Source organism: Nelumbo lutea, chromosome 4, assembly GCF_056320005.1.
Source record: "Nelumbo lutea isolate HS-2025 chromosome 4, American lotus-T2T, whole genome shotgun sequence".
In the NCBI taxonomy this organism is placed as follows: domain Eukaryota; kingdom Viridiplantae; phylum Streptophyta; class Magnoliopsida; order Proteales; family Nelumbonaceae; genus Nelumbo; species Nelumbo lutea.
The window spans coordinates 89,991,952-90,014,642 of record NC_142687.1 but is presented as its reverse complement, the minus strand read 5'-3'; the positions used below and the strand labels follow the sequence as shown (position 1 = coordinate 90,014,642).

The 22,691-nt window shown below is 38.0% G+C and overlaps 2 protein-coding genes across 3 annotated transcripts; one reads left to right on the top strand and one right to left on the bottom strand.

Moving 5' to 3' along the window:
- Positions 1-2,104: 2,104 nt before the first annotated feature.
- LOC148861704 (protein VAPYRIN-LIKE-like) lies at positions 2,105-3,556 on the top strand. The gene has a single exon (XM_088985065.1). It carries the CDS (start codon positions 2,105-2,107, stop codon positions 3,554-3,556), a length of 1,452 nt encoding a protein of 483 aa, XP_088841191.1.
- A 1,178-nt stretch (positions 3,557-4,734) lies between these two features.
- Positions 4,735-21,996, bottom strand: SPL7 (squamosa promoter binding protein-like 7). 2 transcript variants are annotated; one of them, XM_088985835.1, is made up of 10 exons: positions 21,218-21,996; positions 17,972-18,144; positions 17,465-17,691; positions 17,257-17,331; positions 17,045-17,152; positions 15,146-15,263; positions 11,420-11,555; positions 7,612-7,774; positions 5,948-6,502; positions 4,735-5,242 (listed from the first exon to the last, which is right to left on the bottom strand). In XM_088985835.1, the coding sequence occupies exons 1-10, from the start codon at positions 21,751-21,753 to the stop codon at positions 4,931-4,933; spliced, it is 2,403 nt and encodes an 800-aa protein (XP_088841961.1). In that variant the 5' UTR covers positions 21,754-21,996; the 3' UTR covers positions 4,735-4,930. The 2 variants fall into 2 exon arrangements, with proteins under 2 accessions (XP_088841961.1, XP_088841960.1); XM_088985834.1 differs by having other exon boundaries at positions 7,612-7,777; positions 21,218-21,975.
- Positions 21,997-22,691: the final 695 nt, after the last annotated feature.

The window sequence follows — 22,691 nt, the reverse complement described above, 5'->3', positions numbered from 1 at the left end:
GTAGATGTATGGGAGTTTCATTTTCTTTTATTAATTGATGTCTTAGGTTTTTCTTTTTCATGTATCATTTAACTTCTCTTGTTTTTTTATAAAAAAAAAGACATTATATTAAAAAAAAAAACTTATAACCAATCAACCATAATTATAAAAGTGATAGCCAATGAGGTGGTGTTTATCATGATTCACAAGGGCTTTTGATTGGTCAAAGATCTTCCGGTGTGCATCATTAGATTTTTCTCAAATGAGATAAGAGGTCCCTTTGAGCAATGAGGAAAGAAGGTTCTTTGCCTCCCTCATTTCTTCTATACAATATAAATATATATATTGATAGGCCCACATATAATATAAATATAGACATAAGCGCTTGACTTTGTACTTCAAGTTAAAATACCTCTGCTACATTTAATTATTATATCTAAATGTTGTTTAAATTGCTTTAAAAATAAGCAATTACAATGAAGGCCAAATATGGATCATGTGCAACGAGAGACAAGGAAACTTAATGCCATGGTATAAATGGATTATATAAATTTATAAAATTTGATTAATCCTTGAAAATCTATTACACCATTACGACATTAGAGAGTTTAATGAAGAATTTACCTTGAGTTCAATTTGATAGAATGTTTATTCTGATTCAGTGTCAATTAGAAGATAATGAAGTATGTATTTGGTTCTGTTTATGTTTATTGAGTAAACGATGCCATATAGTTCTGTGCGCCTCTCCTGTTGTAGGAATCTTCATTTTTGAGCTTTCTAAAACAGATAGTTGTTTATTGGCACTTTGTTGATGTGGTGCCTAATGGCGTCTATGTATTATAAACACCCTCTTTAATTGCTTTTCTCAGTTTTACAACCACATAAATACAAAACTTTTATTCAATAAACATAAACAAAACCAAATATTCTTTAATGGCGTCTATGTATTATAAACACTTTCATTAATTGCTTTTCTCAGTTTTACAACCACACCAATACAAAACTTTTACTTGATAAACATAAACAAAACCAAACACCCTCAAAGAATGTCTTCTTTAAAAAAGTAATTTTGACATTTTAAAAATTTTTAAGCCACACATGTCGTCGTATTCATATGATATAGATAACTAACGAACTGCTTAATGATGGGAACTAAATTGACTGGTTTTGAGAGTTTAGACTATGTTAAGGCTATGTTTGCTTTGAAGGAAAGAGTAGGGAAAAGAAAGAAAAGATAGAAAAACTTACACAAGAGTTTCCCTAACTTTTCTTTCATTTCCCTACTTTTTCCTTCAAACCAAACATAGGTTAAGGGAGAGGATACTAATATACGATTTATCCAAAAGAAAATCACCAACACCTATTGGTCATTTTTTAAAAGGTTGTTACTTGTTGAAAGTTGAGTGGGGGGACATTAGGCCCCTCATGTTGGATCCAACATTTAAAATTTCTCTTGATTGGCCTTGGCGGGGATTTGTTTGACTTTGACCAGTCCGTCCTACGCTTATGTTTGATTGGATTTTTTTTTTTTTGAAGACGATTGGATTAAAATTTATAATCAGGGAGACAAAGTGAGGGAAATTTCTTACATTTTTCCATCGAACCGAATATAACCTTAATCAGTTTGAATACCATTAGCGAGTGAGCGAGAATCTGCTGACCAACAAACGCTGGCCACATCCGTCTGCATAAACATCACAGCCGTACATTGTGAATATCTCCCCCCGTTAACAGGAATAAATGGTATAAGAAAGAGATGTGCGGCACGGCATGTAGTGGTGTGCACAGTAACACAACGTTAAGTGCTCAGCAAATACGGCTCCCGAACAACCCGGTGAAGACGGTAGTCTGACCGACTTTGTTCTGACTTCAGAGTTGTGTAAGTTGTAACAACTGACAACAGAGAAGAGAAGAAAGCCAATCAAATCTCCAATTTCCCCGCTTTAATTATCGTTACAACTTACAATTCACCGATTCTAGCCCTCTTGCTGGTTGTTTGTGATGGGGAGTTTACAATGACTACAGAAAGAACAAAAATCGTAAGCCATCATCAGTTGAGAGAGACAGAGAGAGAATCCTCTGATCTTAGCTCCGCTTAGTTAGTTCGAGAGAAAGGGAAACTCCGATGGACAGACTTGTGAAGGTAGACGTGAAGGAGCTGGAGCTAACCTTCACGCCAGGACAACGATGCAGCGCTACCTTCCGGTTAACCAACCTCATGCACACCATGTCCGTCGCCGTCTCCCTCACCGCCACCCCACAACCCTCCCTCTTCTCCTTCGCCCAGGCCCAGCAGCAACTGCACCATCCCTTCTCCATCCTCCCGCCCCTCTCCTCCTCCCCTTTCTCTCTCCTCCTCTCTCAACTCTCCGACAACCCTCCTCTCTCCTCCCCTTCCCACACTCTCCTCGTCCGCACCTCCATGCTCCCCACCGGCAAAGTCAACCCCGACGATTTCCTTCGTATATTCTCCAACCCGGGACCCCAAGTCTTTAAGGACGCCGCCGTCCCCATTTTCTTCGTCGGAAGCCACGTCGCCCAGTTCTTGCTCTCCCTTTCTCGTCCGGTTAAAACCCTCGAAGTCGATTTTCTCCTCTCCAAGGCGATCTCCCGGTGCACCGTGTCCCAGCTTACGACCCTACTCCGATCTTCCGTGCGCTGCGGAAACCCTAGTCACGTTTCTACCCTCATCGGTGCTGGTGGGGATGTAAACAGTAGGGATTCCGACGGACAGTCGCTCATGTCGTTGGCTGTTTCTTCTGGCCACATCGATGTTGTTAGGGTTCTACTTGTATCCGGTTATCAAATTGACCATTCGGCTGATCGGTTCTTGCACGAAGCGGCCGCCTTGAACCGGATCGATTTGATGGACGCTTTGTACCGGGGCCTTGGCGGGATTAATGTGAATTCCGTTAATCCAGTTGGTCGGACTCCGGTCCACGTATCAGCCTCTCATGGCCACATCGACGCGCTTGAGTTCTGCTTGTCGAAAGGCGGCAATCCCGAGCTGGCTGACTCTAACGGGTGGACTCCGCTGCACTGTGCCGCCGCGGACGGACATGTGAAGTGTGTGGAGTTGCTGTTGGAACATTCTCGGTATTCGAAATACGCGATGACTAAAGATGGGAAGACCGCATTCTCGCTTGCAATCGATAATGGGCACTCGCATTCAGACCTGCTCGACTTGCTACGTCTGGGTGATGTGTTGCAGCGGGCGGCAAGGCTGGATGATGTACATGGAATGAAGAGCTGCCTGGCTCAGGGGGCGAAGGCGAACGGAAGGGATCAGAACGGGTGGACGCCTCTGCACCGAGCTGCGTTCAAGGGTCGACTTGAGAGTGTGAAGCTGTTACTCAGCCATGGCGCTGAAGTGGACCTTGTTGATGATGCTGGTTACACGCCACTGCATTGTGCGGTGGAGGCAGGGCATACAGAGGTGGCTCTGTATCTGATTTCGCATGGAGCCTGTGCGAACCTGAAGAGCTTCATGTGTCTGTGTTCTCCTAGCATGGACAATTTCAAGAATCATCCTGCATCGGTTTCCCTTGGGTGTCGTGAAAATGAACGACGACCTTGAATCGACCACAGATCACCTGCTTGTTATAATTCTTCTGTGCATCATTCTTTTTCAATCAGACAAAGATGCTGACTGCTGACTGCTGAGAGAAATCTCTAATGTCGATCTTCACTCTTCACTCAAGTGAATTGTAACTGGGACACTGGGTTATGTCTTGACGCTTAATTGAGGGCCTGCAGAAGTGTCCTTGTGTAAAAAACTGGGGAAATGGGAATCGGTTCTCTCTCTCTCTCTCTCTCTCTCTCTCTCTCTTACATACAAACACACAGAGGCAATCAATGAATTGAAGACACTGAACTTGCATGTCAGGTTATCCCCAAGAAACTCCCCGAAAGACCGCAATACAATTACTTATCAGCCTCTGATATCACTCTTCACCGGCTAAAACCGTGAATCACGGCCCTTCATGTATTGGTGTAGCCAAATTTTGAATTGGATAAAGTGGCGTAAAGTGAATCACGGCACCAAAGGCCGTGGTTTCACTGTTTTAGCCCAACAATATTTCATGTGAAGAAGCTTCTCTGTTACAGTTCAGTAATGCCGGTGAATAGATAGATGCTAGAGGAAAGTGCCATTACCATACACTGATTTTCTTCGGATTTGGCGCTACATTACATTAAATTACTAGAAATTAGGGACATCTTTAAAGTTTGAAACTTGGCAACAGGTGGGGAAATTACATATCAGGCTAGATAATCGGTGAAATAGGGGTGGAATCGGAATCGAATCGGACTGGCCATTCTGATTCCAACCGTTTGGTTGGATGGAATCAGAATCTGATTTCCATTCCTTGTGAAATGCCATTTTCTCTTACAAATGAGATCCCATGCCAGCTGATTTTCATTCCTATTCCAATTCCCATTTGAACCAAACGGGTTATGGGAATAAACAATTCTAATTCCGGTTCCAATTCCGATTTTTAATCCGCATCAATTGTTCGGTTATGAGTATGACACTTGAGCTTTAACTACAGGCATAATATGCATTCTAAATTGATAATTGCTGAGTTCTTTGGAGGGGAAGAAAAAGAAAATAGTTGAAATACTATTCCAAAATAATTGATAATATCCTTCACACATCTATAGATAAAACATAAGTACAAATTCCATAAATTTTGATCAATACCTGCCTCCACAGTTTCATATTTGATTTGATGCAAAACTACTTGACCTACATCCTTCCACGCAATAGAATATTATTCTTTATCTTTAGAAATCGAGTGCTTGTGAGTTATAAGCAGCACTCAACAATCTATGAGCCTTCAACGGGTATGACATCCAAAAATCACTGAAAAATCAGTCCTTACACAAGTTGGTCCAATTTGTACTATTTACAATGTTGGATACATACAAAATCAACAACAGGACACTACCTCTAGGTCAGTTTATAAGGCTTGGGATTGCCAAACAAACACCTACGAATGGAAATGGCAAGATCCCCAACTTTGTGAGGGTGGAGGAGAACAGCACAAATTCCAAAACACATGGCGGTAGCAACAACAATGAATACAAGGGGGCGCGAGTTCCATGTCGTGTTAGAAAGAATGTAACCACAGGACTTCCGTGGCTCGTAGTTCACATTCATAACAACGTCTCTATTTATTAATGGGACATTTACACTGCTGTCTCCTGAATTTGAAGTTGCTACTGCTCCAAAAATTTCCACCCCACCGGTTCTGCTGATATCCTGCAATAGAAAAAAGAAAAGGGTTACCACCAAAAGAGTCCATTTTTTTAATTAACAAACTTGCAGTTTCTCATGCACTGACCAATTTTACCAAAGCAGAGCTCTATAGTGACCTAGAATATTCGAGCATGAATTAAGTAAATGGAATATATGCAAGCCAACACATCAACGTAAAAAATATGCAGACTGCTATTAGGTCTGAACCATGGAAATTTTGCACAATTTTATAAGTCATATTATACAGTTCCAGTTTTAAGTTTCTATTAGTGCAATATGATAGTTAATCTCAGACTCGTCGACGATGTCACCAACTACAGTTTTTCAAAAGAAAATTATAATATTCCCTTCTTAACGATAGAAATTGTAGCAATTCCATATTACAAGCCCAAAAACAAAGTTTAATATGACTGCAACCATGGCATAACAAGTCCAATCAAAACAATCATTTCGCTCATGTTCCAAAGAATATGACACTTCACATGATAAAAGCATGAAAACATGGGCATCATAGGGTACATCATGGTTGCGGCCAAAGTATACTCCAAATAAATATTAGAAATTGCAGGAATTTGGAGCACAAGGCAGAATTGGGGGAAGGGGGGCAGCAAGCAAAAGCCAAATCAAAATAAATTTCGGCTTCAACCTGAAAAAAGAAGACAGGCTATCAGATCCACAGAAATTCGAGGATAAAAATTGACTGCTCACCTGATTGTTAGACATGCCACTGATCATGTCATTTTTGTCAAAGCTTTTAGAATAAGAATCCCTTCCTGAATATTTTGGTAAATCCTGAATGTTTTGAATTTTCTTGCAGACAATTTCACTGGCATGATCCATATATTTATGAAATAGCCTGATGCCAGCATCATCAGTTGCATTGACAGTGTTATTTAACTCTTTGTCCACAACCTTCATAACCTCTAATATTTTCATCAGAACCATGGTCAAGTTATTCTTTATTAGGAAATCCAGTAAAGAATTGAATCTCTGTATCTGAGTAGAAGTTGAGAGGCTTTGGATGCTTCCTAACTCAGACTCCTTAAGTAGCCATGCAATATCTAAAAGGAATTCAGAAACTGCTGTTTGTCTCAATACAAGTACCTCGCACTCATCAGAAAGGGAACCAGCAATTGCTAATTGAGGTCTCTCCGCACAGAAAGATCCATCAAGCTTGTGCTGCAACACCTGCATTTCACTACATATTTCTCTGTTTGCAATGAGGATAGGAATGTAATTGGATATCCCAGACTCATTCTCAACCTATAAAACAAAATTTTGAAAATAACAAGATTTAGTAAATTATGCAAATGATTTATTTGCAAACCTTCCATAGAAATAATAAGTTCTCATAACAGCATGTTTCCAGCTAGTACTAATGTAGTAGATACTTTTGATTCCTGAACCTGACTCGGGCATTCACTAATATGCTAGTCTTATTGGTAAACTATGAAGAGATTCTTTGTAGAGTTCACCAAAATTAAAAATTAACCACCTAGCCAAATAAAATAACCAAACAGGAAAAGCAAAAAGATTACAAAATCCCACTTGTAAGAGGAATATACCATGTAGATACTTGTCTCAGAAGAATATATTTTCAATAATTTAGCACATTACAAGAGATTATCCTCGTTTTTTATTGTAAGCTTACACCATCAGCATATGCATACATATATTCACCTTATAAGGTACAGAATGAATGAAGTCCAAGTAAGAATGTAATATATCCAAGAGAATGAACAAAGGATTTGAGTGAATGGCTTTCTGTTACCCATATATGATCTTATTCTGAACTATCATAATCAGGCCACGGTAGCAATCTAAATTATTACAGATTTACATATATGATTGGTCAAGGTTCAAAATATTGATACACCCCCCCGATACAGTGGATTGGGTGTATCGGTACTTTGAACCTAACACTTAACTTTTTTAAGTTTTTTTTTCTCAAAATTCAGGAGAGTGAGAATAATAATGTTTAACGCTTAAAACAAAGTTTCTTAAGAAATCCTTAAAAACAGCATATTGGTGACAGTCCGATATGTTGTGAAATTTTGATCCTTGTGATTGGTATCGTCCAAACCGATGGGGTGTTCAAAGCTTTACCAAGCATCAAGTTGCAGCTAAGCAGCACAATGGTAAAGAGAGACAAGTGAAAAATCAAATTCCAGGATTTGGCAAAAACTTCATAAATCAATTATGTAATACATCCAGAAAAAAGCACTAAAAACACCAACAAGATAGGCATTACATCGGCACAAAACCATTTGAACCACAATGACATCATTAGCCATGCTTATATTTCATTACCATTTAGATTGGGTGCCACAGATTTTTTTTCCAAAGACAATAGAACATTTCCAAGAACCCACCTCAACAAATGCAGGTCCAAAAAGTTTGGGGTCGGTGTGAGGAATATATATCTTGTACATCTGATGGTCACAACTATGAGTATCATCACTGACATTTTGTGTGGGCGAAATGGCAAGACAATAATCATATGAAAGATATTTTCCACAAAAAGAAACAAGAAACCTGCTGCCATAAAAGACACAATTATTAATACCAAGTAAAAGTCAATTCACTGTCTTCAAAATGCAATGATTTGTAATCGTTGGATATTCTCATACACAAAAATTTTTAACAAGCAGAATAATTTTTTTCCAAGATATGTATTGTATAAGACAGCATGAGTACGATATCAAAGAATTGAAATTCTTATTTGGTAATTGAAATTGGACAGTGACAGTTGACTGGAAGAGGAGTGGATTTCAATTTGCAAATAGATATTCATGTGCAAGAATATTGAAGAAGTCAAGTCTTTTTCAATTTTAGTGGCATCCTGCCATTGGATACTCAGAGATTCTTGTTCTCCCTATTCATGATTATTCAAAGCTTTTCTATAGATTAGTGGTAGTTCTGTCTGCTTTCAATTTGCTTCATAATGTTTTTATCCCCTTCTCTTGTATTCTTTATTTTAATAAATTTCTTATAATTATAATACCAAAAAAATACTTTTTTTCCAATTTGATCAGCAGTTTCATGTGATTCTCAAGTAAAGTCACTCTGCTTGCAGAGGTTAGGAAAGGAGATGAGTAATCTTTATGGAAAAAACAGCCTTTAAACCACCTATTTGTGTACATGCCATATTTGTACATGTTAGGAGCCCTCTGGTTGGGAGGGAGCTTGCCCTCTTAGGCAAGTAAAACGGTAAAGCAGGTACCATATGAAAAGTTCTATACCTTGTATTTTATTTGTGTTCCATAATACTTAAGAGATCATGTGGTATGTAATATTAATATGCTGTTTTTTTTATCAGTAAACATGTATTTTATTAAATTTCAGATTGTAAACAGTTAATACAACTTGGTAATGGGACTGTTGATCCCTTTAATCACTCTATTCTATCCCTCATTACAGTGCAGCCCAAAATAGTTGCTGTCTTAATGCCCCCTGTTTTGCTAAAACATCAGCTAGTCCATTTGCACTTCTTCAGACTCATTTAAATTCAGCCTCAACCTCCTTTGCAATCTTTTCCACTTCCCTAATCACATGTTTAAACATCCACAGGGTATGGCTGCTGTTTGCTGCCCATGAAATTACTACTTTTGAGTCCCCTTCCACCTCAACATGCCTGTATCCTAACTGTTTGACTAACTTTAACCCTTGTAGTAATGCTAATAGTTCAGCCTTCAGTGAGTTTCCGGTGCCAATTGGTCCTGAGAACATACCCAATATCCTCCTTTCAGAATTTCTGAATACTCCTAATCCTGAAATGCCCGGATTTCCAAAGGAGCTCCCATCAAAATTCAGTTTCACTTTATTGCCTTCTGGTGGTTCCCACTCCAGCCTTAATATGCTGGTTACTTAACTTATTTGATTGGATCCTTACTGCAATATGTCCTTGTTTGGATCCAATATGATGTTACTTATTCACTCAGATAATTCAATGTACTGTAAGTTTGTAAGATGTATTTGCATGGATTCTATACTATTGACTTGTTTTGCCTATCTATTTCACTTCTTTCCATATGAAAACCGTTGGTGGAATTAATTAAATTACGTATTGAATAAGTAATGTTATCTTTATAAAATTAAAAACGCAATGTGTCTTGAATCTTGATATGCAAAATTAACTATTATTGTCTTTTTAGTATTTTAAAATGCCAAAGGGTTAATCTTGTATCCAGTCCACATCTCCCAAGACCCCAAAAATCTGGAGCCAACATTGGACAATGGCCTTTCTTTAGTATTTCAAAATTCAAAATAATAAGATATTGAAAAAATGGCACATGTCAATGTGGATCATATCCAATAAATTATAGGTCTATGCTTCAAAAATCCCTTGTCTTTCATTATATATAATTCCTTATTTCAATTTTCTTTTTTTTATCAATAACAGAAATCTTTATTAATGAATAATATTTGTGAAACTTTAATTACAGAAAAGATGAGGTAAACTATCTTAACTCCCCGGCAACAAAAGGACAAAGAACAAAAACAAAAATTAGCCCAAAACAATGATTCCTTAGCCACCCCTTGCTTAGCTAACCCATCAGCCATTGAATTAGCACTTCTCTTCACCCAACTGTACTTCACCTCTATATCCTTACTCAGCCATTCAAATTTTTTCTTTTCATTGCTGTAGCTCCACAAACCACTATTGTCTCCTTTCAGCCACCTAATCACCACCTCCGAGTCCCCCTCAATAACTAAGCATCTGATGCTTAATTCTCTTGCTCTTTGGATTCCTTCAAGAACTGCTAGAATCTCGGCCCTAAGAGAGTCACCCTCTCCAATTGGCCCAGAGAACATGGCAATAATAAACCCCATCCTCATTCCTGAACACACCCCCAATCCCAGAAGGCCCTGGATTCCTTAAACTACTTCCATCAAAATTCAGTTTTATGAATCCAGCGGGAGGGGGGATCCAAGAGGGTCTATAGGTCCTCTTACATAGAGCAGCAGTAGCTACCTCTTTCCACTTTCTCAACAAGTCAGCCATAGAAAATTCAGAGAATATCTCCATAGATTTCAACCAGTGAGCTACCCTTAAGTGTATCAACTCTATTAAGTTTTCTGTGGTTCTTTCCTTGTCTGAAAATAGTCATGTCCTTATTTCAAATTTCCTATCACATGCACAAGCTCAAAGAAATAAATAAGAAATATGAGCTACTAAAACTTCAGAATAAGATAAATAAATAAAATTGATAATTGCCGCATGTAATGTTAGATTTACAATCCATCATATTACTTGTTTCGGCAACCAAGTTGGCAGTTCTTGGAACTCAATTAAATAGGGTTATGTTTGGGTAAGCTTTTTTTTTTTATATAATTATGTTTGGGTAAGCTTTTTCCAAGTACTTTATTGCTTTGGCAGCAAAAAATATGCTTTAGTGTTTGGTAACATGTGTTTTTTGGAGAAAAAAACCCAAAACAAAAACATTTGTGCAACAAAAACATTCTTTTGGTGGGGAGTTAAGTCTTTTTACCTCCCCTTCGTACCTAAGCTTCACATAGTTTCATATCATTAATAAAGTTTCTTGTTATTGATAAAAAAAATCACTAAGTAATTCTGGGTTACTTGGTGCTTTTGATTTGCACTTTGGGCCAAATATGCTTTTCACAAAATGTACAAGGTGCAAACATATATGCCACATGGAAAAATTTGTGAAACATGGCAAGATATATGCCATGTTTGATACTTATAAATATATGACATGTGGCAAAATATATGCCACGTGGTAAATTTGTGAAAATGACAAATATATGCCATGTGACAAATAGTGGTGGGATGGCTTAGAAATATAACTGCTGGAACTTGGAAGGATAAATACATGCTAAGGGAAATCAGATTGTTGGCAGCAGAGCTGAATGCAACTTTCCAATGGGCTCCTAGATATGCTAACAGCATGGCTGATGCTTTGGCCAGACAAGAAGTGAACAGAACAGACTTGTTTTGGGGGGTCAGTCCCAGGGGGGTCTTGATTAAAAGAAATGCCAGGACGGGGTAGATAGTGTATGCTAGCCTACAACAGAAAACTTTCTGGTGTACTATAGCAATTCATTCTTTTAACAAATTAATAAAATACTCTGTTGGTCACCAATCAAAAAAAGACAATAAAAATGTCCCATCTAATTAACAATCAAAAAACTCAGTATTAAAGAAAAGTACCATACCGAAATTTAGGCTGCTGTAGATTACTACCACAAGCAACAAACTCCATGGGTTTTCCAGCTTCAAAACAAGTAGGATGAATGTAGTGAAGCCTTGGTGCTCGCACCTCCATCTTCATATTCACTAATGACATTCCATCTACATTATCAACAAACATGTAAGGAGTCACAAATAAACTCTACTACCATAAATTTCCTTTTTTACCTCATAAGAGAATAACATCACATCAGAGAGTGAAAGAGAGAGAGAGAGAGAGAGAGAGAGAGAACTTTCAGTTACAATTTTCAAACACTCCACCAATTCCTAAGAGAAGTCTTGCAATGAACTAGATGACACAAATATTTTATCGTAAACGTAAACCCATCCCTTCCAGGTCTGAACTTCCAAGCTAAAAAGTTATCGTGCATTTCAAATTAAAATCCTAGCATTTTAAATGTTTAGGCTGAAACCCTGCTTAGCTTTTTCACTGGATTAATACAAATTTACCCATCCCACATTGTCATAACCTTGTTTTGCTAGCAAAGTTAGCTTGAAGAATAGCATCTAAGGCAATCTCTGGACCCAGGTTAGTAGAGCAAAATATATTAAAAACAAGAATTCTTGAGGGATGACTTCAAAACCAAGGGTTCTTGGGATTGGAGGAGTATCCTAGTGAGGAGGGAGGTGTTCTCAAAGGTTATTTCTGGAGGGTGAATAGAGGCAGTGATATCCATTTGGGAAGACCCCTAGATTCCAGATGTCAATGGTTTCAAATTTTTGGGACCTAAGCTAAGTCCAAGCTCCCCCTTATTAGTAAGTGAACTGATAGGTCCTGAGACAAGAGATTAGAGAGAACCTGTTATTAGAAATTTGCTTAGTGTGTTCTATTCTAATAAAATTATTGGCATTCCTTTGGCAGTTGAGGAAAGGGATGATAAGCTCATGTGGTCTCTGGATGCTCAGGGCAAGTTCTTGGTTAGATCCATGTTGCATGATGATGACCAAAAGGAAAGGGAAGATCATACAACTAAAGCCCAATGAAGTCTGTTATGGTCAATACCTGTGGAACCAAAAATTAAAATTTCTTACGAAAATGTGTGCATGAAGCAATAGTGGTCAAAGCTAATTTGTTCAAGTGTGGTTTAACTGATTATGGCATATGTCCAATCTGCATAAAGCACATCTGAAACAGTCTCTCATGCTTCATTCTTATGTGATCATGCTCAAAGAATATGGTTTAGCAGTATTTTTAATTCTGCATGTCCTTAGTCCCTAATAGCTATAATTTTGAAGACCGGTTTTTTGAGTGGATGAAATTGTGTACTGCCGTTAAAGATCAAAAGGTGTTTTTGAAAACTGATCACTCTTGGAAGGTTTTTGGTACCAGTGTCATTTCTCCAAGGTGTTTCCACCATGTCACCACCATGTAGGTTTTTAGATTTCTTCCTCACTTTTTCTGGTTTGGTTGAACACTTTCAAGCCATTTCAAGCAACACCGAATGCCTAGGATTCTGTAAGACAGTGAGAGCAACTTTTGGAGAAAACGTCATTTTGATTTTTCTTGCAATGGAAACAACATTTTCACCTTTTTGCCCATGTGGTACCTAACTGGCACCAAATAACAATATAAAATGTGAAACATGCATAGAACCTGGATTTACTTTACTGTATTCCAAGGTGTGCTGTTGTCTGAGAAAACAGCAGTGATACCAAACATCCCCTTTGGATTATATGGTATTTTCCTTCTAGAAGAGAGAGAAATGAGAGAGGAGAAAGGTTTGAGAGTCAAAAAGTATTGCTGGCGGCGCCCAGCTTCTTATTTATAATAACTTGACATAAAATAAGTAGAAGATTACATTATACCCCTGGTGGCACACCTAATAATAAACTAATTAAAAAAAGAAAAGAACAAGTTGACAGCATCCTAGGCTGACAGCACACAAACAGCAAATATAAAAAATAAGTGAATAACACTGACAACATATGAAATCTCAGAATAAATAATTTCTGAAAACGCTAATGCTGATAGTGTTATGCATGACAATATGATTCAAAGTAACAGGATCATGAAGAGCACAATAGAGAATTTGAAACCCTGCTCCAAAGGCTACTCCAATCCTGAAGTGGATAGCTCAGCCCTTTCTTCTTTTTGGAAGCCTCCAGAAGAAGGTTTTCTTAAGATAAATGTCGATGGAGGGTTTGTGTCTCCAAATAACGCAAACTTTGCAGTTATCGCAATTTGGGTTCTTGTTGATGGAGGCTTTTGCTGCTAGATGTGGGTTGGAGACTGCCAAGAGATGTGGTTTTCAAAGATCATAGTGGAGCCCAACAGCTGAAGCTCAAGTAATGGTGCTCAAAAAGGATTCATTCATGTTGGTGCTGATGCCTATTTTTTGTTCAAAGATATCATATCCATGGCTGTTTGTTTTTCTTGCTCCTTTTTCTCTTGTTAAGAGATCTCGTAACATGGTGGCTCATGCTGTAGCTCAAAGAGGTCTGGTAGATCAGAGCGAGTTTCTTTTTGAATGCCCTGAGTGGTTTGTTAATTTAGCTAGTTCAGATATTTCCTGTTAGGGTGTTGTTTCCATGTTATGGTTTTTTATGTGTCTTTGATTGTACTGGTTTTTTTCCATAGCTATGGCAATATTAATGAAATTATCTCTTTTACCAAAAAAAATACTTGGATCTTTCATTGCTGGCATAGGGACCAGTGTTCATTATTTTTTGTGGTCTTACCCTGCCTTACTTCTTTTCTAGTCTTCTTTTTGTTGAGCTCTTTGTCCAGGCATATCCTACTACTTCAGTAATACAATTTCAGACCTATTGACAAAAGAAATAACAAATAGTCTTTTGCAACAGTAACCTTTTGGAAATTTAAGGGTCTATAAGAGACAGAGGCAGGCCAAAAGGGTATTGGTTGAAGTAGTGAATGATTTGAAAGCCCATAATTTAACAATAGAAGGTCTAATAAAGATAGAGAGGAAAGAGGCCAGCCCCCATCCAGTGGACCATTCAGTAGAGACAGCATATCATCAATTCATTCTAGAATCACCATAAGAGTTCCATATAATGGTTTTTTAACTCTCACTCCCACTGATTTCTGAAGATAGAGGAAAATATCAATTCATACACCTGATTCCCAAACATTGGGAGAGGGGGAAGTTCTTGGAATTGACCTCTAGATTGCGTGCAAATACTATTTAAAGTAGACATAACACAAAAGAATTTACAGTAAATGTTAGTGGCTTGCTGGAAATTATATCTAAAACTAAGTCAACATAGGAAGCTACTTAAAAGAGGAGTAAAAACACCATTTCTATCTAACCAAAGGCCATGCTTGGATTCCATCATTTGGGTCGACTTATCATCATGGATACTCCAAAGCAGGACTTTTTAGCTGAAATGTATAATCCACATATAACCCCTCCCATAATCCAAATTCAACACATCCTTAAGGTCACAAAGATTCAAAGGAAAAAATGCATTTCATGTATAAAAATAAAAAACAAATAAAACTCAGCAGAAGCTAAAAATTATTCTGCATATCCAGAAATAGCTTCTTTTCATCCAAGCAATCAAAACATAACACCAACATTCAACAATGCTCAATGCAGAGGCAAACATACTCTTAATAAAGATTAAAGGATAATAAATGAATTCTCTATTTAATAAATATGAACCAGTAAGATAGAACTATTCTGATCGTTAACTACAAATAGATAAACTCTGACCTACAGATACCAACTTACCTTTTAGAACCTGAAAAATCATGTTACATAAATAAACACGCATCACGCCTTTTCTCCAAAGTATGTTTTCAGGTGAAGTAACAAATCCATGTATATAGGATGCCGCATCTTGAGACAACTGCTTAATGCAACAAGATGGAGTTATATTTTGTTGAGTAGAGAAGAGAACAGACCATAATAACATAGGAGACAACAATAGCATAGAAGAAAATCATGGACCATAAAACAAAAATGGGGAGCAAAAAACGAAAGAGTGAGATTTGGTTGAATAATATTGAAATAGTAGCTGGCCATCTAAGGAAAAACTGAAAGAGTTAGAACCAGTAATAAGTTTTATAACCATATTGAACAATAAGCAAGACAAAAAATAGATTGTCAGTTCTTGGCTGTGATTCCACCATCTAAAAGCAAACTTATATTCCATCCAAAAAGAATAACTTCCTTTAGGAACTAATGAGTGCATCCGGTTTGTTATCCATAACAAGATCAACCTGCTTGTGAATTAAAGACAAGGCTTATGCAATAAATTCTCTTTTTCGCACAAACCTAAAAGGTCCATGTATTTGCAACATATGCTTTTGAAGCATTAGTAAAAATTGAAAAGGTTTACACAATACTAAATTAGTGTCTAGGCCACAAAAGCAACAAGTCAAATCAATGCAACAAACCCAACAAGGGGACCAGTCAAAGGCTTAAGTCATGATAAGATAAACAGAAGTATATATAAACAGAACACGCAGTGACAAGAAGGAAATTTAACCAAGAAAGCATGGTCATCTCTAAAAGGGCAATCAGGGGAATATTTTAAAAGGATCCAAAAGTATAGAACCAGGACAGATCAAAGAAGGATGTTAAGAGACAACAACGAAAAACTGTAAGGCTCATACTTTTAAGATGTAGCTCTAAATAGAGTGGAGTTCAGGAAGCCAACCAAAAACAATAAACTAAGTAGCTAAGTTTAAGGTGAACACAATGATGAAAACCATAAGGACCTAAATAAAGACCTAACTTGGGAAGAGGCACCCAATATGCATAAACTTGTGTGCGGAAGTTTCAAAGGCACACAACATCAGTGGCAAACCCTAAAACCCCATTTATTTTACAGGGAGTCAATCTTAGGCAGGGCTACACCCTGAAAGTGGTCAAACGCCAAAACCCCATTTATTTAGACTTTAAGACCAACATCAGTGCCAAGCAGACAAACCAGGAAAAATCATAATATAAGCAAGACAAACCAGAATAAAAGGACTACTACCATTAATTGGAGATATTAGATGCTTATGATCCTCTCCATTGTCACCACCATCAACAATAAAAGGGAAGAGAAAAAAGGCTGGATAGAAGGAAAGCAACAGGTTGCCACCAGATGGCATTACCAAAATTGCATATTAACAGAAATTTGATAGATATGAAGAGGAAATTGCAGAGATAGAGGGAGGGAGGTCCCACCAATGGGGGGGAGAATAAGGTAGGAAACAAGGAAGAAATATCAAAGAACAGAAAGAAAAAAGGGCCACATATGCTTTTAATTCATTATATTTTTTCAAATGCTTGATAGAGTTTATTTCAACAGAAACTGGCATCTTTCACAAGCATAGATATTTTTGTTGATTCCAACATCAGCAAGCGCCTAACATTGAATTATCATAACTGGAAGAGTGCTGAGTTTATTAACTATCATTAAAAAGCATCTAAATAGTTACACTGCAAAATATCCAATAAAAAAATGATCATAAATCAGAAACATTTTAAGCTTCAATTGTAATCTGAATTTTCTTTTATCAAAATTCTTCTTTATTACTTAGGATACAACTGATCCATCCTAAAAGTTGAAAAAAAAAAAAAGCATTCCCAAAACAGATATTAGCTACAGCAGTAACTAAATTAATAAACTAATACCTTGTCCCACATAACTTGTGGCATTGCAATGAATACCGTCAAAATGGTACATCCAGGACGAATATATCCTTCCAACTCAACCGGCATGCTAGCCAACCACTGGAATATCTGCAAAGATAACAATCACCCATTAATCAAATTATCACATTGCTAGTGCGATGAATGCATTCTCCTGCAAATACTAAACTGCAATTATAATCTTTTAGAAATACTTGATGCCGAAGTCGTCTAGGAAATTCAGCTGGGTTCCAGTCGTAAAGCTTGAATGATACCCGACCTGTTGGACACTACAATCAAATAAGCAGTATCAGTAAAGTTAAAGAAAGGTTTCAGATACTAGAAAAGATGCACCTTCTAAAACCCAACACAAGGAGATATGCAAGAAAATAACAAGGTAGGATGGGTTTCAACTAGACCTACCACAGATGAATAAGCACTCTTATTGTCACAAAAGGGTGATGAAATAGCATTTTTAGAGTTCTCTTTTCCACCATCCATAGGAGTTTCACCAGAAGCAGCAAAAGATACAACACTATCACTTTGGACATTCTGTGAACTTGGAGCTGAACAAGGTGGGGAGACATGTCCATCTTCAGGTTCCAATGTCACTTCTCTCTGTGGCACCCGATCATTCAAGCATAAGGTATCTGTGCCAAAGCAATTCTCTCAGACCCATTAAAGTCTCTATGAAGTTATCACCACAAGGTATTAGGCAATTATAATATAATTAATATGATTCTGTGGTATAGATCTCTTTAAGAACCTCATATCTTTTATCTGTAGCAGGAACTCACAGTATATACCAATTACAACAAATTTAATACCAAATTCCAAAAAGATATCCAGGCTGCCTTAACTGCAAAAAATGATAGCCCCTTTTGTCGTACAAACAGGCAGAGTAGTTACATCAGATATAGAAAATAATACCTTTCCCTGCTTCAGCATCACCACAAGTATCTTCAGGTGACAAGGACCCCTGAGCTTCCTTTTCAACTGCACCTCTAGAATCAACAGCTTTTCTCCGACGCCTCTTGTTGTGGCGCTCTAGTTTTCTTCTACAACTGCGTTTACCTTCATCAAAATCTGACAATATATGAAACCTGGCATCAGAGAAGGAATTGTTAGGACAAAAAACTCCTAGTGACCCTGAATGTAAAATGATCTGCGAAAATAAAATGCAATCAGTATGCACATAGGGGTAAACAGGGATCAATTGTAATTTGCATTTGTAATCATATTTTAAATTGTGAGAGGTAGTACCCTGTGCTTCTCCTTGGGGTTGATTGTAATGCCTTTACTGGTTTTTAATAAAATTTGTCTTTACTTATCAGGGAAAAAAACTATTATTTTCAGGGAGATATGCTTGCTATATTCTCAGGTAAATACTCCAATTACTAGCCCTACTTCGAGGGCTGACACTCAGATGCTCCCTTGAATATAATAATCTTGAGGTGGAATGGAATTCTCAGATAGCAATTTGGTGGCTGCAAATCAACAGACATACTATCAGGGAAGTGGGATTTTGCTTCGAACCATCAACTCCACATTTTGATAGATTCAAATATTGGCACACAGTATGGAAAATACATTAGCTTGGGGAGATGTTAAATAAATGAATCTTATTGCACTTTGGGACAAAAGGTTGTAATCCACTAGCTAAGTGTTGTTTAATGAGAAAAAGTAGTTGAGTCAAGAGTTTTCTCATTTTTGAGAGGGCACCATTCTGCTCTTCATGTACATCATTCTTTCTCTCTTATCAATAAAGTTGCTGGATAAGTTGATAATAAGAAAAAATCTTCCAAAATCATAGAAAAGTCTTCAGATGTTAAATAGCCATTATACAAATTTTATAAGCACCAGTTAGATTCAATTACTGCATGCTTAGCCTATCAATCAAGAACAATTGGCAGATCTACAAGGATAGAAAGTAGAAACACCAGTTACTGAAAACGTAAAGAGAGATAAACCCAGAATTCAGATTAAGAATACATAAGCCTACCTATATCATATAAATGTTAAAAGCTAAAGCTTATAATCTGGGTGGCAATTCTCTAGGAGGAATTTCTTTTGATTTTGTGATGCATTTAGTAAATTCATCCAGTCTAAACAAGAAAGGAACCAGCTTAATGAAAAAATACCACCTAAAGTGATGCCAGAAAAAAAGGACTAGAATTCGTTTTTTTTTTTTTTTTTGATAAGTTGAAAAAGGGAGTTGGTTCTTCATTCCTTCATCTATGCATACAGAACCTGAACAAAGTGAAACATCTTTTCATTGGTCATCCAATAAGAGATAACTAAAGGGTTCCAGCAATTGAGTCTCTTTACAGAAGAACATTAGTATAAAATATAAAAACACACAAAGAAAGAGAGAGGGGGGATATATGCATCTTAAGAACATCAAGAATTAGCTACTGCTGAATACAAGAAATCTGTAACAGCTCTAAAGGTTAAAGGACACAATTTGACACACTCCATCAGTCGTATGATTTCAGGTGTGTTTGTTGAATCTGTTCATAGTTGGAACTAGAACATACCTCGTGTCTTAGATTCACAAAAGAGGTTGCATGAAGGTTAATAAGAACCAATAAAGTGAAAGACTGAAAGGGCTACATGAGGTTGAAGCATGAGCTTGCCACAGTGATAACCAAAAAAACTTCAGCCACAGAGCATGGTGGTCCAAATGTTAAATGGTCTGCTTTTAAGTATTTCATCAGTCCTAGGGGCTTTGATTTATTGATTTTTTTCTCAAACAGACACCTTCATGCGAGAAATTGTGTGTTGAGCTCATAACCCTAAGAGTTGCACATCAAGTAAAGACCTTGAAACTATTCTCAGATTTCAAGGTGGAAGAATTGTTCAGGAATTTGGTCAACCCTAGAGGGTGGTTGGATGAAACTGAATTTTGATGGTAGTAGTGTGGGCAATCCGGGTCCCTCAGGAATTGGAGGAATGAATTCAGGCACTTCAAATGGCTAGCAAAAGACATTAACATTCAGATAAGATGGGTTAGGGGATCTGCTAACAGCTTGGCAGATGACTTGGCTAAGCAAAGGGTTCAAAGACAGCATATGTATTGGGCCACAATTGTAATACAGTGTTGGTCGGTTCAGTTTGTAATGGGTTTGTTGGTTTCTCACAAGTCACAACTTCTTGTTGTAATCTTTTTTATTAAAAATTTCTTAATGAATGAATCTTTTTCTGTGTTGCTGAAAAAAAAGGAAAATGAGACAAAGTCAACCACAACCAGTATGGTGCCTAGTAATAGGGATCAAACTTCATGGACAACTAACATCCCATTTCCTGCACGCAATATTGAAGCTAATAGTGGTGCAAAGCTGCATACTATTTATCATGAGTTCATGACCAACCTAACAGTTTCTAAACATGGGGGAGACTGGTTCTTAACTTAGACAGACAAACCAGTAAAAGAAACTCAACAGCACCTTGACCTCAGCATGAAATAACTCGAGACAAAAGAAAATTAGAAAAATGGGAACAAGATATTCAAGAGGCCCAGAGAAGTTAATTTTCCTTCAAGAATGCCAGGATGCTCCTCGGCAGCACCAATATCTTATTCAAAAGAAATAGACATAAATAAATGTGACTGTCCTCTGAATTTGAAATGGTAAGATTGCTTATCCTTGATGTTTTCAAGCCATTAGAACCATTAAAATGGTTCTTGCTAATGTTTCAAAGCCATATAACAATCATAGCAATCAAAAGGCCCCAATAGTCGACTTGAGATGCTTACAACATGAATATAATGGTTTAAAGAACGTAATTCGTGGGAGACAATATAGTCCAAACCATTATTTTGACGTTAAATTTAGCAATTAGACCAATAAAACCGTTTTTGTTCGATTAATTACAAGAAATAACAGTTGCTGCTCAATAAGTTTCGAGTTTATGAAGACTCGTTTTCCTCGTTATTTGTTTGATTCCTCCAAAGCTCATGGGTAAGGAAAAGGTTGCCCGTAATTCAGGTTAATACTTTTGACTGGTCTCCAAATTATTCCAAAAGAAACGAACGGAAATGGAGGAGGAGGAGGAGAGAGAGAGAGAGAGAGAGAGAGAGAGAGAAAGAGAGAGAGAGAGAGAGAGAGAGAGAGAGAGAGAGAGATTTTGGAGCAAACAATTCAAAGCCGACAAACCAAACAAGTAAATTTATCTTACTTGCCACACTGTTGGCAATATCGCTTAGACTGGCCGTCGAGAACAACAGAAGTGGCATTGGCGCAACGAAGGCAAACACGATGCCGCCGATGGTAACCCTTCAGCTCGCTAATATCAACCTCGCAACCAGGGACCTGACACCGGGCGGTGCCCACCGGGGCCGTCCTGGCCCGTTTCTTCCCAACCGCTGCTTCCCCCTCGTCCTTCTCGTCAATCTCCGGACAAGCGCAGGGGATCCGTCCGGCCAAGAAATTGGAACAAGTCAACCTGGGGTCTCTCTTCCTCACTCGATCGGAAGCGTCGGTCCCCCGATTCGAGAAAGGCTGGGGAACAAGTTCCGGCGCCTGAGCGATAGTAGGATTATTATCGGAATCCCAAGAGACGACCAATTGGTCGTCAACGGTGAAGTCCAGTAGATTACCCCATTCCCAAGGGGCGGAAGCTTCGTCAAGGATCTGAGGGAACTCCATTTCGGGAGCCCTGACCCGGGTGAGGGAAACTGCCTGATCAGATGGTGGTGGATGTGGAATCTCCATGCCAAGAGAAACCCTAACCCTAGAAATGCGGAGGCATGAGGCGGCAGGAGAGAGGTTGGCGGAGGGTGGGGACGCCAGCGGCAAGCAGCTTCGACGGTTGACGGGTGTGGGGTTGGTGAAGAGTACTCGATATCGTCGTAACGACGAAGCCAATCAGCTGAAATGAAGTTACCTTGTCCACATCTTTGGAAATTGGAATTCAACAACTTCAAACAAAAAAACTTTAGGCCTTGTTCTTTTAGTTATTATTTTATTATTGTGGCTTACGGCTTTTGCCTCCAAAATAAAATAAAATATGAAGGTGGTCAATATTGAATATCCTCGGCCAAAGGAGTGGATATTGGATAATCCCTTCTCAAAATCATCAAATTATACATACCGTTGATATGGAATCTTTTCTTTGTTGTTTAAATCACTGTAAAGCTCGCTTCACACGAAGTAAACCCCTTGTATGAGACATAACGTCCAAGTGGGTATTTCCTATACACCATTTGTCTCAGCCTCTCAGGCAAACTCGCAAATTCCTCTTCTGTTTGTCCTGGCACTTGGTTGGGGTGGAAAAAATGCGTTATTGAAGGTGGACGCGTGGCAAGTTAGACGGATTCTTTCGCGAGTTCTCTCAACGTAATACCTATAATATGATATCCAACTATCCAAGCTTGGGTTTTGGGCCAGATAGAAAAGGGAATATAAGCATTGACTTGAGAATTGAGATATTGATACGAGGCCACATCAAAAGGATTTGATTCCCTATGTATACGATCCCCTCTCTTCCCATGAGTGACATCCTTTTTGATCGTAAAATTGGAATCAAGTAAAAAGGCCCCGTGCCTCCACCTACCTTTTCCTTTGGCATAAATGCCACCTCCACTAATGCTGCATCTGCAATCCAATGCTCCATAAAGCCCGCGACCCATTTCTTCATCTAACGTCATTAC

Excerpts from the sequence above, each read along its gene's own strand:
- LOC148861704 (XM_088985065.1), top strand. The coding sequence starts at position 2,105 with ATGGACAGACTTGTGAAGGTAGACGTGAAGGAGCTGGAGCTAACCTTC.
- SPL7 (XM_088985834.1), bottom strand. The coding sequence starts at position 21,753 with ATGGAGATTCCACATCCACCACCATCTGATCAGGCAGTTTCCCTCACC. Across the intron at positions 17,153-17,256 it reads CTAGACGACTTCGGCATCAA|ATATTCCAGTGGTTGGCTAG; the intron begins GTATTTCTAAAA and ends TTATCTTTGCAG. Across the intron at positions 5,243-5,947 it reads GTGGCATGTCTAACAATCAG|GATATCAGCAGAACCGGTGG; the intron begins GTGAGCAGTCAA and ends TTTCTATTGCAG.